A 13,877-nucleotide genomic window follows, 5' to 3' on the forward strand; every position below is an offset into this window, starting at 1 on the left:
AGAACAGGGAATCATCAAGTGATCCATCCCCTGTCGTCCACTCCCAGCTTCTGGCAAACAGAGCCTATGGACCGTCAGAGCATGGGGTTGCTAATAGCCATTGATGTACCTATTCTCCAGGAACGTATCTAATTCGTTTTTGGATCCCGTTATAGTTTTGGCCTTCACAATATCCCCTGGCAACGATTTCCACAGGTTGACTGCATTATGTGAAGAAGTACTTCCTTTTGTTTGTTTTAAACCTGCTGCCTAGTAATTTCATTGGGTGACCCCTGGTTCTTGTGTTATGTGAAGGAATAAATAACACTTCCTTATTCACTTTCTCCACACCAGTCAAGATTTTATAGACCTCTATCATATCCCCCCTTAGTCGTCTCTTTTCCAAGCTGAAAAGTCCCAGTCTTATTTATCTCTCCTCATATGGAAACTGTTCCATACCCCTAATCATTTTTGTTGCCCTTCTCTGTACCTTTTCCAATTCCCATCTATCTTTTTTGAGATGAGGCGACCAGAACTGCCCGCAGTATTCAAGATGTGGGCGTGCCATGGGTTTGTACAAAGGCATTATGATATTTTCTGTCTTATCATCTATCCCTTTCCTAATCGTTCCTAATATTCTGTTCGCTTTTTTGCCTGCCGCTGCACATTGAGTGGATGGTTTCAGAGAACTATCCACAATGACTCCAAGATCTTTCTTGAGTGGTAACAGCTAATTCAGACCCCACCGTTTTGTATGTATAGTTGGGATGATGTTTTCCAATGGGCATTACTTTGCATTTATCAACATTGAATTTCAGCTGCCATTTTGTTGCCCAGTCACCCAGTTTTGTGAGATCCCTTTGTAACTCTTCGCAGTCTTATGTTCTTATGTTCATTAATAAGCTTTATAGTAAACGAAGTGAATTTCGAAGGGCAGCAACGCGACTCTGGTCAGCTCCGCAGCAAAGAGGCTAGACGGTATTTCTATCCACGAACAGCTCCTGTAGCAATGCCCTCTCTGGCGTTATTACTTATTCCAGGTCTGTTTATTGGATCTCATTTCCTGAGGCAGAGTCAATTGACTAGGGAGATGGAGAATCTCATTTTGCTCTTGAAGATCAACACAATTAGCCAATCAATTAGCCAAGGGGGGAGGGATAGCTCAGTGGTTTGAGCATTGGCCTGCTAAACCCAGGGTTGTGAGTTCAATCCTTGAGGGGGCCACTTAGGGATCTGGGGCAAAATCAGTACTTGGTCCTGCTAGTGAAGGCAGGGGACTGGACTCGATGACCTTTCAAGGTCCCTTCCAGTTCTAGGAGATGGGATATCTCCATTAATTTATTTATTAATACTCTGAGCTTCTGGGTTCTAACCAAACTCGCTTCTCCCAGCAAGAGTCATAGAGACGACTGTGAAATGAAACATGTGCAAAACTTGAAGTCCCTTCCCTTTTGCGTAGGCAGGAGACGGTGGGGTATCCGGGTCACCTGATCGGGCCCAACATTTCTTAGAACAAGCATGTGACAAAGCAGCAATCCCGGCATTCTATTTCTTACCCCGGAAACACAGAGGTAACCAACACAGCTTGCGCTATAATCAATAGTGCTATTGTCCAGATATCTGCTCTCATATTAGCAGGCTCTCCCTGAATAGCTTATTACCACCTGAGAAACAATTTTCACTGATGTCAAAACAGCCTGGAGAGAGACAGATGCATGTTCATGGTGCACCAGAACAGGAGCCTTGATTACAGGATGTTGAACCCACAGAGGGTAGAAGTTGTACAGCTTGGAACAGAACACAAAGCCCCGACATTTTTAAGCATTCAAGCAACAGAGTGGAATCTGAGGCTTACAGCTTCTCTGTCTCATTACTCATGTCCAGGCTCCATCTACTTAGGAGCTCTCCTGAGCTCCCCCTATGTCATTTTCTTCCATTAGAACTGTCCTGTTCCAGGGTGTCCTACACATGTGGATTTTCAAACCCAAGCGACTTCGTTTAGGTATGCTCTTTCTGACAGACAGATTGGACTCCAGGCACCAATCGTTTGCACTGTATCTATACAAACAGCCCTGTTGCAGCCAGACATGAACTGGAGATTGGTTTTAACTTGTGCTGGTGACACCTGTTTGCATGTACTAGACAGCAGCCTCTTAACTGGCCATCGCACACATGGTTGGCATCTTAAATAAGGCCTGAAACACACCCTAGTCTTGACAGCTGGGTCTGAGTAGCCTGCTATTGGTAGTTTATCAGATACAGATGATCAAGACTTCAGGGTGTCACATGACTGCAATGGAGAGCGTTCCCGATGTTACAGAGTCACAAGTTCTTCAGCACAACAGAGGCACAGATTCCACGGGAGAGAAAACAAGCAAGGCTGGACACTACAGGAAGAACAAGCTAACTGGTTTGCAGGAGTCTGTTACTGCTAGCTAGTAAAACTAGAATAAAGAAATCTGACCAACATCAAGATGGCTAAAAATCAGGCTTCTGCAAATCATGTAGGTACTAACATGTCTCTTTACAGAAAGAAGCAGCCTTTGATTTTTCATCAATCTGATCAGCACTGAAGGAATCTTTCATAGAATCCCAGCAGCTAGAGATGGTTTCTCTCTCTCAATTTCATTCCACTATTCCTAGTCACGCCCCTGTCTGTCACACCAAGTAGTAATTCTTCTACCGTCTTGGTGTTTGCTTCCTTCAAAGTTCCCCTCGTTAGCCATCCCTTAGCCAAACAATACAGATTAAAGCAACCAAGAGTCCTGTGGCACCTTATAGACTAACAGATGTATTGGAGCATAAGCTTTCGTGGGTGAATACCCACTTCGTCAGACGCTCCAATACATCTGTTAGTCTATAAGGTGCCACAGGACTCTTTGTTGCTTTTCACAGATCCAGACTAACACGGCTACCCCTCGGATACTTAATACAGACTAAGCACTTTTAACATCGCCTCACAGGCAGGGCTGGTGCAAGGAAGTTTCGCGCCCTAGGTGAAACTTCCATCTTGCGCCCCCCCCCCCAGCTAACCCCGCCCGGGGAGCCCCTCCCCACGGCAGCTAAACCCGCCCGGGGAGCCCGCCCCAGCTTACCTCCGCTCCGCCTCCTCCGCTGAGCACGCCGGCGCCGCAATTCTCCTCCCCTCCCAGGCTTGCGGCACCGATTGGAGGAGAATTAGAGCGGGGGCTATGTGCTCAGCGGAGGAGGCGGAGCGGAGGTGAGCTGGGGCAGGGAGCGGTTCCCCTGTGCGCCCCCCCCCGTTACGGCGGGCGGCCATCCCCGCGCCCCCCCACCCCAGCTCACCTCCACTCCACCTCCTCGCCTGAGCAGGCTTTTAGGCGCCCTCAATCACTAGGCGCCCTAGGCAGCCGCCTAGTTCGCCTAGTGGTTGCACCGGCCCTGCTCACAGGTTAGTCTCTACAGACCTCTTCATTATTTTTGTTGCTCTTCTCTGAATTCCCTCCCGTTTGTCTGAATCTGTCTGGTGATATGATATCCTGGACTGAATCTAAAATGAATATGAAACAGCCAAGGAATGCCAAGAGCTTGCTGTTCAAATGCCATGTCTTTATCCCAGACAATGGGTTTCCATTCTCCGGATTACTCTGAAGACTGCTGACCAGCCATGGTAGATCAGAGGCAGTGAGACCAAAGGATGTCAGTTACCGCTCACTGTACCAGATTCACAGCAATACAGTTACAACTCCACCTGACAAGCCATCCTCATCATGAGAAAAGGTTTGCACCAGCAGTCTGGAGAACTAGTGCAAATGTTCAAAATACCATTGCTGCTTTCTCCACTAGCAGATGTTCACATGAGCTTCCAAACGTTCTCTAACAGATACAGTGAGTAGGCTTAATTTTAGACGCCTGTATAACTTAACACACTTGTGACTGAAAGATCCCCTCTGCATTAGGACACGGCAGTAGATATTTCAAAAGAGAACGCCTGAAATGACAAATATACTTGGAAGACATAAAAGGCGATTCTTTGATGAGTTTTGCTTTTAGCAATCTGTGTTGAACTATACTATTAGCAGATAGTCTTCCCAACTGCACCTTCAAACAAATATTAGAAGCCTGTGAATGTCCTTGGAGGGTGACTGGAAGAGAAGTTCTCAAGCTGTGGGGAGCATGTTTCCACCCCTAGGGGTTGGTGAGACTTTCTAGAAGGAGTGTATAAAGTACCTGAACTGTCCCGGTATATTTATGGCTAATTTGTAAGCACCTTTGTCATCAATTATTGTCCAACTGTTTTTTTTAAACAGGCTGCCTTTGGCTTCAGAAAGCTTGAGAACCCCTGGGTTACACTTGCACGAAGAGGTTCTCCTGGAATATTTCTCCTTCCGCAACATCTATTGCGAATGATGGGAACAATGTGTTATTTCTTGTTTTCCAACATTCATCATGGTTAGCTGGATAGACAACGTTAATAACGTTAATGACTGTATACAGCAGAAGTTATCCTTGATGAAGGACTCAGATGCCCTGATCCTTAGCTGTGTTCCAGCTGTTTCACACCACTCCACTGGCACAAAACGGCTGTGTATCTTGCCATGAGAGGATCACTCCAGTGCAGCAGGATCCTCTGGTGACATATAGCTGGTTTAGCAGCCAGCATAGGGAACAGTACCCGCAGAGAGGGGATGTGGTCCTATTTACATTCCCTTCAACCAGCACAATTAGCAGCTGCTCTAACTAACATCAGGGGACTGGGCCAACACACGGCTGGTGCAGGATCAGGGGAACACAAACATGGCTGAAGATTGCATTTGCGCGTGCACAAACCCTCTGTGCACACCTTGGCTGCAGCTGAAGATCTGGGCTACAGTGCACACAGAATGGATGAAACATGGACAATAAGTAAGCAGCAGCTTGACATTAATAAAACCTTGTACAGATGATTGACTACAGGTGATTCTTGCAAAGGGGAGCAGAAGGTACAGGATATATCTTGAAGCTACACTTTCTCTAGAGTCACCTCCCTTTTTGTGAGGGGCCTACAAGAGTGTAAGGTCTTTTCATAAGTCAAAAGGTTTCAAGTGAAACCTTCTGGACGTCATAACGAGGTGTAAATCACTCAATGACTCTTGTTAGTAGAGGATTCTTGGTACAATACACAAAAATACTAGTTCCCAAGGTCAACAGCATGAGCGGAAGGGACCAGAGCACTTTGCTACCCATAGATTATTACCGTAAGACAACAAAATGTCTCAATTGAAGAGGTTATAAAAAGCCCCAGCCCTTTTTGAGCTGGCCTGTAGGCACGGATCACAAACTGGGCTGCCGAGGCTGTTCGGCATTTGCAGGGCTAGTAAAAGCCACAGTGAAGTCGCTCCGTAGTCAGTACAAAGGCAAACACACAGCAAGTGCTGAGGATTCAAAGACCCACAGACTTTAAGGTCAGAAGGGACCTTCACGAGCATCTAGTCCAGGGGTTTTCAACCTTTTTTTCTGGAGACCCAGTTGAAGAAAAGTATTGATGCCTGCGACCCAACAGAGCTGTGGATGAGGGGTTTGGGGTGTGGCTGTGGCAGAGGGTTGGGTGTGGGGATGCAGGCTGCAGGGTGGGGCCAGGGGTGAGGGGATCAGGGTGTGGGAGGGGGCCCTGGGCTGGGGCAGGGGGTTGTGGTGCGGGAGGGGGTCAGGGCTCTGGGCTGGGGGTGCAGACTTTGGGGTGGGGCCAGGGATGAGGGGTTTGGGGTACAGGAGGGGGCTCTGGGTTTGGGGTGGGCTCAGGGCTGGGGATTGGGGTGCAGGAGGGGGTCAGGGCTCTGGGCTGAGGGTGCAGGCTCTGAAGTGGGGCTGAGGATTGGGGCGCGGGGTTGGGGCGCAGGCTTACCATGGGCGGCTCTCAGTCAGTGGCGCAGCGGGGCTGCTAAGGCAGGCTTCCTGCCTGGCACGGCGGACCGCGCTGTGCCCTGGAAGTGGCCAGCAGCAGGTCTTGCTCCTAGGCCGAGGCACACAAGCGGCTCCACGCAGCTCTCGCCCACAGGCACCGCCCCCCAGCTCCCATTAGCCGGCCCCATGTCCCCCCTGCCTAGGAGCCAGACCTGCTGCTGGCTGCGTCCAGGGCGCAGCGCGGTGTCACAACAGGTAGGGACTAGCCTGCCTTAGCCAGGCACCACCGCCAACGTGACTTTTAATGGCCCGGTCGACGGCGCTGACCAGAGCTGCCGCGACCCAGTGCCTTCCATTCCGCAACCCAGAACTGGGTCGCGACCCGCAGTTTGAAAACCACGGATCTAGTCTGACCTCCTGCACGCCACAGAACCTCCCCCACCCACTCCTGAGACAGCATTTGTCAAAATAAAGGTGATGAACCATGTCAATTCTAGGCAGGTTCCAGACAGTCATTAACCTCCAAATGGGACGGTCCATGGGGTCAGTTCAATCAATCATGTCGTGTAACTGGGAGGAATCCGGCTGGGCTGGAACCGGCCCTGTAGAACGGAGAGCCTAAGCCATGGAGGCCGGCACGCTGAGCCAGCCCACCCCAAGGGAGGGTTCCAGTTCTCATGATATTACTGAGAGTGCCCGGACTTGGGCTGCTGCTGCCGGCAGCCTCCCAGTGAAGCCAGAAGCTGCAGCATCAGACGGCCCAGGGGGAAAGCCACTCTGAACGGCTGCCTTCACCACTTCTCTCCTGGGGAAGAACAGGCAATCAGAGCAGCTGCAGGATCCAGGCAAAGCTCATCCCCTCGGAGCAGAGAGAAGTTTTGGGGTAGGGGCAGAGGAAGGAGAGGGAGCAGCAGATACCACGGCCACAGGATGGGGGGGGAGTAGAGTCCAGAAGAGGAAGGAAGATCTGCTACCACCTCCCCACTCCTCTCTTATGAAAAATGAGTCAGCTGATCTCTCTTCTTCCTCTCTGTCCCTTCAACACCAGGCCTGGGAGAAGGAGACGAACACACTGGAGCTGGTCCCAAAGCCTGGTGGAGGGGGGAAGAACCACTGAAGCTGCCCTTCTCCCTCCCCGCTCACCCCTCTCCCAAGCCCCGGGGGTGAAAAGCCGCCACAGCTGCAGGAGGAGCAGGACTGCTGGGGGGAAGGGGTAGATGTGGGGCGTGGAGGGGGTGCTGAGTCGATGTAGGTCTGGGGCAGAGATTTGACTGACGCAGGGCTGAGGGGCAGAGAATTGACAGAGGGCTGGAGGGGACAGAATTAAAAATGGGCAATTTGGGAGCTTGGAGAGCAGTGGGAAGCCCCCTGCACCATCAGGCAGTGGTGTGATCTGATCTCAGGTGGGTCTTTCAGTGAGAGCTCCTGCAGCACAGGTAGGCAACGCTGCCATTGTCACACCACGCCTGGAGACGGATCCAAAACCACGATTTGGGCCCTTGCTCGTGATTTCTTAACTTTTGAAGATGGCAGCACTGGAAATCCACATCCTGGCACCAAGTTTGAGCCAGGCAGATATCAAAATCCTCCTCTGCAATGGAGCCTGCAGCTACCAGGATGGCACAGAACTCTGATAATGGGACACATTTGGGTCACTGGTTTGAATGTGATCAAGATCATCACTGATTGCACGTGGCTACCAGCTGATGGTTGGTCAGGAGCATATATGAAATCTAGGCATTTAGACTGCGTTCATTTGTTACTGTACTGTGTGTACCCAATTGGTGGTCTCCATCCAGTGCCCCAGTACATAGGATTACCATGGCAGGGGGGCAATTCCTACAGAGAAGCCAAAGACTGATCTGCTCTGTCACCTCTAAAAGTGCCGCACCTATCCCAGGGTCGAGGCACCTAGTGAGGAAGCTTACGGTGTCACCGACTGCACGCGGCTGTGCAGAGATCTTCAGACCTCGGCGGTGATGGCCTTGTGGCTTTGGCAAGCCCTACATTCATTTTAAAAAAACAATCATCCATAAATTGCCACAATTAACATAATTCCTTTCTTGAGCATGGCCCTCTGAGCTGGCAGTAGGGTGCACATGCCTGCTGGGGCCTGCCAGGTGTTAGGGAGAGAAGCAGGAGCAGCTAAAGAGAAATAATGAAATCACTAAGCTGTCCAAATAATCTCCAGAAAAACTAACCTATCTTCCTTTGAATGAACTGGTATCTAATAGGGAAGACAGAGCTGACAAACTACAGCCAGTAAATCAACCCATCACTCACAATTCCCCCAGATATTTGATTTGAAACAGTAGACAATTCTACACTCCCGAAGGCAATGCCCGTCATACAGCGCCGATTAAGGAGAAAGGTCATACATACAGCATTCTTGCTCCAGTTACAAGTGGGGGCCTATTCTGCCAGTGCTGGGCCCTCTCAACAAGTCAGTGGGCGTCAAGGGCATTTGGCACCCCTCAGGATGAAGCCGACAATTTACATTTCTTTAACTCTGAATCTCTGCCCATCCTTCTGTACGTTTGGGGTGCGAGCCTGTGCCATTGCAGTCAACAGCAAAACTCTCCTGGCCTTTAATGATGCAGAATTGGCAGGCGAAATATACCAACAATTGCCATGCTTGGCCATTCACACAAGTGTGGTATTGTGTCATTGTGGTGTTTCCCCCTCATTTTACATACCTAAGACACACAACTCCTCTTGGCAAATTAACATTCTTCCCCCAGGATTTTAAAAAGATAGTTTAACAAGGCCCTTCTTGTGATCCACTGATCTATGTCCTGTCGCTTTTCTTAAATGAGCTGTAACTTTGTAAATTACTCTTGCCAATCAAGTTGACTCCCTTACATTTTTCACCTACCGATGATACTTTGGCACATGATCATTAATTACTTCATTGAGGGGGAGGGGAATAAAGAAATATCCTTGCCTCCTTTCCAGGGCTTGACAAATCCACTTCCCAGTGGGATGCTCTCCCAGGTAAATGAACGGGCCTCCACTACCAATTTCTGTACAATTTACTGGCTACTTTCATTCTGAAAAAGCCCGAGGGCCTGGTCCTGATCTCACACCAGTGAAACTCAAAAGTCCACTGAAGGCAACAAGTAACACTAGTATAAAATCTGAATCAAGCCCTGTCTGTCTACCCCTTATGGTTGTGAAGCTAACACACTGAATGTGCCCTGATGCAGGACGTCCCAGTCAGCAGCACAGACTCTCCAGTGTCTCCGCCCTTGACCCATGGTTTCCCAATGTGAAGCTGACAAAAATCTGGTCACATTTCACTGTTGCTATTCAGAACCTGTAGGAAGCAGTAAAACTAAGACGCATCAGGTCAATTTCAAGTTGTTGCTTAGGAAGTTATGAGGCAGGCATTGGAGCTATTGGCCCTAGATTTCACTGGTGCTTTTCACTCCTACTCATCATTTGTTTCAGCCTTTGCATGCTGGGTGTAGTCCTGGCTATTTTGTATACATCAAACTGGTGGGAACATTAAAGTAAGCTTTCTGTATGGCTAGAAGGCTCAGAATGGTTTTGAAACCAGAGATCCAATACTCTCTTACTGATATTGAAACCCATGCTACACAGTACGACAATTCAGAATGATTAGCAGCCTTGGTCAGGAAAGACCAGGACTAGAAAAGCCGAGGACGATAGAGATCTGAAAATTCACCTTAAGCCTGACCTCCGTCTGGGCCTTGTCAGGGTCTAGAAGGGTGCTACCTGATTTCCAGCAGGCAGGGAATTAACTAGCTGTTCTGATCTCACTCGAATGTACACTGTGGAGTAAAACAGGAAGGCTGGAGACTGAGGGCCCAAGTCAGACACCAATGAATTCAGGAAGCTCTGTAAAAATAGCTATCTGGTAACTGGAGGAGAGTGATGTCTTGGAGGAAGTAGCGCTCCATATGCAGTGGTTAGAGGGCTGAGTTGTAGCCCAAGTTGGGACTTTTGCTATTTGACTGTGGTCGGTTTGTTATAACTTGTGCACGTCAAGGCTGGGTCTACACCGGGGGGGGTTGGTTTGGAAATTAATTCCACTGTGGCCAACACCACTGCCGCTCGGCTGGCTGGAGTCCCAGGGCACTTGTCCGCGTTTAACAACGTCTCCACCTGCTCGGCGCAGGACAACACGGTATTACAAACACCACCGACCGGGGACGTCCTGCCTACACTGACCCGCCACGGCTGGCGCCAGCGATGAAGCCGCACACCTGGGAAATCTGTCAAAGCCCAGCCCAGCCCTCGTGTAAACAACAGCCCGAGGGGGAGGGCAAATGGCTGGGGAAGCGCTTGGGGGTGGCGAGGGCCGGCGACGGGGGCGAAGCTGACCCCACAGACTGTGCTGCAGCCGGTACTGGGAGCCGGGGCAGGGCGGGGGGCAGCGGCCCGGGATGCTGCGGGAGACGAGGCCCCGGCCCCGGCCGCTCTCACCTTCTTGACGGACAGCGAGATGTTCTCCAGGATCCGGTCCTTCACCTCCCCGGGCTCCATGGCGCTGCCCCCGGCGGCCGCTCGCTTCCTCCCCCGCCGGCCCGGCGGCCTCAGCCGGTCGCCGCCTCCCCGCCAGCCGCCCGGGGGCTCCGTCCTGCCGGCTCGGGGGGCCCCTGCCCCGCCCTCAGCTGAGCCCCGGCGCGCTCATCGCAGGCCCCGGCCCCTCGGCCCGCTCCGCCGTGTGCGGGGAGCCCGGCCCGGCGCAGGGGAGGCAGCAGCGCCGCGGCCGCACTCGTGACGGGGCCGGAGCTGGAGGGCGGGGAGACGCGGCGGCAGAGGCGGGGGCAGGCGGCGGCTTCTCCCAGCCAGAGCCAGCCCCCTGCCGGGGAGCGGAGAGCCCCTGCCCGGGCCGGGCCCCCGGCAGCCCCCGGGCTCCGCAGGGTGGGGGCGCGGGGACCCCCGGGGCGGGCCCCGCGTCCCCGGCCGAGCTCTCCGCCGGGTCTCTGCTTGGGCTATTGTCCGCCTGGCTGGGCCCATGCTCCCAAATCCTCACACGGGGGGCCGGGGCCGGCTCCGTACACCCCTAGCTCAGAAAACCCCGCGGTGGTCTCGGGGGGCTTCGGAGTGAGGGGCTCCAGCTGCCCTTTGGTAAGCTGAAGAGCGGGGCTCCAGGAGCCCAGTCCCTGCGAGGCGACGATGTAGTCAGGGAGGTCACGGCCATCAAATTCTGGGACTTCTAGGGCTTCAGGAGGAGGAGGCCAGACTTCGCGCCCCTGCCCTGCAACTGCAGCCCCAGCCCCTTGGCTTCCTCCGGGGGCTGCAGCTGGGGCTACGCGGCCCAGTCCCACGACATCCCGGGCGTGGCGAGGGCCGTGTGCCCCAGCCCTGCGGTGTCCCGGCCTTGGCAGGGCCACAGCGAGGTCTGCATGCCCCAGTCCCACGGCATCCCAGGCGTGGTGAGGGCCGTGTGCCCCAGCCCTGCGGTGTCCCGGGCTTGGCAGGGCCACAGCGAGGTCTGCATGCCCCAGTCCCACAGCATCCTAGGCTTGGCGAGGGCCGTGTGCCCCAGCCCTGCGGTGTCCTGGGCTTGGCAGGGCCACAGCGAGGTCTGCATGCCCCAGTCCCACGGCATCCCTGGCTTGGCGAGGGCCGTGCACCCCAGCCCTGCAGTGTCCCGGGCTTGGTGGAGTCTGCATTTTTAGTAAAATAACGCACAAGTCACGGGCTCTGTGAATTTTTGTTTATTGCCCGTGACCTGTTCGTGACTTTTACGAAAAATAACCATGAAAAAAATCTTAGCCTTAACTATAAGGCATATGTTCTAATCCTTTAATCATTATTGTGGCTCTTCTCTAAAACCCAAATCTTTCCCCTTTATCAACATCCTTCTTGAATTGTGGCCACCAGAGCTGGAGACAGTATTCCAGCAGTGGTTGCACCAGTGCCAAATTCAGAGGTAGAGAAGTTTTTACCTCTACTGCGGATTCCCTTGTTTATGTATCCAAGGATAACCTTAGCCCTTTGGGGCACTGTGTCACCCTGGGAGCTCATGTTCAGCTGATTGTCTACCATGATCCCCAACTCTTTCACAATCCCGGCTTCCCAGAGTCCCCCATCCTGTAAGTAGGGCCTACATTTTTGCTCCCTAGATGTATACATTTAGCTATATTAAAATGCATATTGTTTGCTTGCACCCAGTTTATTATTCTGTATTAGTGATCTGTGTTCTTAATTATTTACTATTTCCCCATTTTTGTGTCACCTGCATATTTTATTAGTGATGATTTTGTTTTCTTCCAGGTCATTGAATGTTAAATAGCGTAGAGCCAAGAACGGATCCTTGCTGGACCCTATGAGAAACCCACCTGCTCGCTCATGATTCCCCATTTACAATTCCATTTTGAGACCGTTCAGGTAGTTACATGTAATGTTAATTTTATATCATTCTGGTTTTTTAAATAAAAATGTCATGCAGTACCAAGTCGAATGCCTTACCAAATTTGTAATCTCATAAAAAAAAAAATCATGTTACTTTAACAGGCTCTATTTTCCATAAACCCATGTTGATGGGGCATTAATTAATTACCTTCCTTTAATTCTTTATTAATTGAGTCCCATATCAGCTGCTACATTATCTTGAGCAGGAGCCATGTCAGACTGATAGGCCTATATGGGTCATCCCGTTTACCATTTTTAAGTATGGGCACAACATTTGCTTTCATCCAGTCTTCTGGAACTTCCCCCGTGTTCAAAGGTTGATTTAAAATCAACAATAATGGCTCAGTGAGCGCCTCAGCCAGCTCTTTTAAAACTCTTAGATGCAAGTTACCTGGACCTGCAGATTTAAAAATGTTTAACTTTAGTGGCTGCTGTTTAACAACCTCCTGAGATACCAGTGGAATGGAAGGAGTGTTATTATCATTATATGATAGACTACATAATCCATTTCCCCCCAAAATCCAGAACATTATTATTTATTAGACACCTCTGCCTTTTCTGCATCGTTATTGATAAATCTACCATTTCCATCTGGTAATGGACCAACACCATTGCCAGGATTCTTTTTTGTTCCTAATATACTTTAAAAACTCCTTATTGTCTTTAATTCTGCCAGCCATAGATTTCTTGTTGCGTTCCTTTGCTTCTCTTATCAATTTTCTACAACTTCTAGTTTCTGAAATATATGTATTACACCTCTACCTTGATATAATGCTGTCCTCGGGAGCCAAAAAATCTTACCGTGTTATATCGAACTTGCTTTGATCCGCCGGAGTGCGCAGCCCCGCCCCCCCGGAGCACTGCTTTACCATGTTATATCAGAATTCGTGTTATATTGGGTCGCGTTATATCAGGGTAGAGGTGTACTTTCAACTTTCCCTTTATTCCATTTGTTGTTTTTTAAATTTTTTTATATATACTTTCACTTCCCCTCTAAACCAATAAGGCCTTCTTCCACGATGGTAGCTTTTGAGTCATATAGTAAAATGTTCTTAAAAATAATTCCCAATTATCATTCACATTTTTCTGATTACTTTCTTCCTCCCAGCTGATTTGGCTGATATCGGTTTTCAGTTTTGTGAAATTGGCCCTTTTAAAGCACAAAGTATACTGTGACAAAGCTCTGTCCTTGTCTCCATGGGTCCTGCATTTCCTGACGGATTTTGCTAGCCTCAGAGGCTCACTGTGACCCTCCACGTAGCCCTTCTCTCTCTAGAGACAAGGGTCGCAGCTTTCTGAGCCATTTTCATCATAAGCCAGCAAGGGAGGTGAGGAGAAGCAACACTCCCTCGCACAGTCTCTGTTGTCTCCCAGTCTCAGTGATTAATCAGGGGGGTAAAGGGGGGAGCCCAGGCCCGCCCTCGACTCCGGGCTCCAGCCCAGGGAGCCTAATAGTATCAGCTATGGTAGCTGACCTTTTAGAAACAGGACACATACAATTCCCTGGGCTACTTCCCCACTGCAGCCCCCACTTCCTCAAGCTCCACTTCACCCTTACCTCAGGGCCTCCTTTCTTGTGCCTGGTATGGTGTGTACTCCTCAGTCTCTCCAACAGCACAACTTCCTCCCACAGCTCCTGACATGCACGCCCACCTGACTAACTGGGA

General features: G+C 50.7%; 1 protein-coding gene across 2 annotated transcripts in view; it reads right to left on the minus strand.

Annotated features, from left to right (window-relative positions):
• Nucleotides 1-10,391, minus strand: part of PLEKHM2 (pleckstrin homology and RUN domain containing M2) — a 57,084-nt gene extending 46,693 nt beyond the window's left edge. Inside the window, exon 1 of one of the 2 annotated variants that reach the window (XM_029913540.1) lies at nucleotides 10,273-10,391. In XM_029913540.1, the coding sequence (XP_029769400.1) occupies nucleotides 10,273-10,332 (60 nt within the window). In that variant the 5' untranslated portion in view covers nucleotides 10,333-10,391. The remainder of the gene's footprint in view (nucleotides 1-10,272) is intronic. The other variant, XM_026659974.2, reaches the window with a different exon arrangement.
• Between the last annotated feature and the right edge of the window lie 3,486 nt (nucleotides 10,392-13,877).

This window comes from Terrapene carolina, unplaced genomic scaffold (genome assembly GCF_002925995.2).
Source record: "Terrapene carolina triunguis isolate 2854851 unplaced genomic scaffold, T_m_triunguis-2.0 Scaffold714, whole genome shotgun sequence".
Taxonomy (NCBI): Eukaryota; Metazoa; Chordata; order Testudines; family Emydidae; genus Terrapene; species Terrapene triunguis.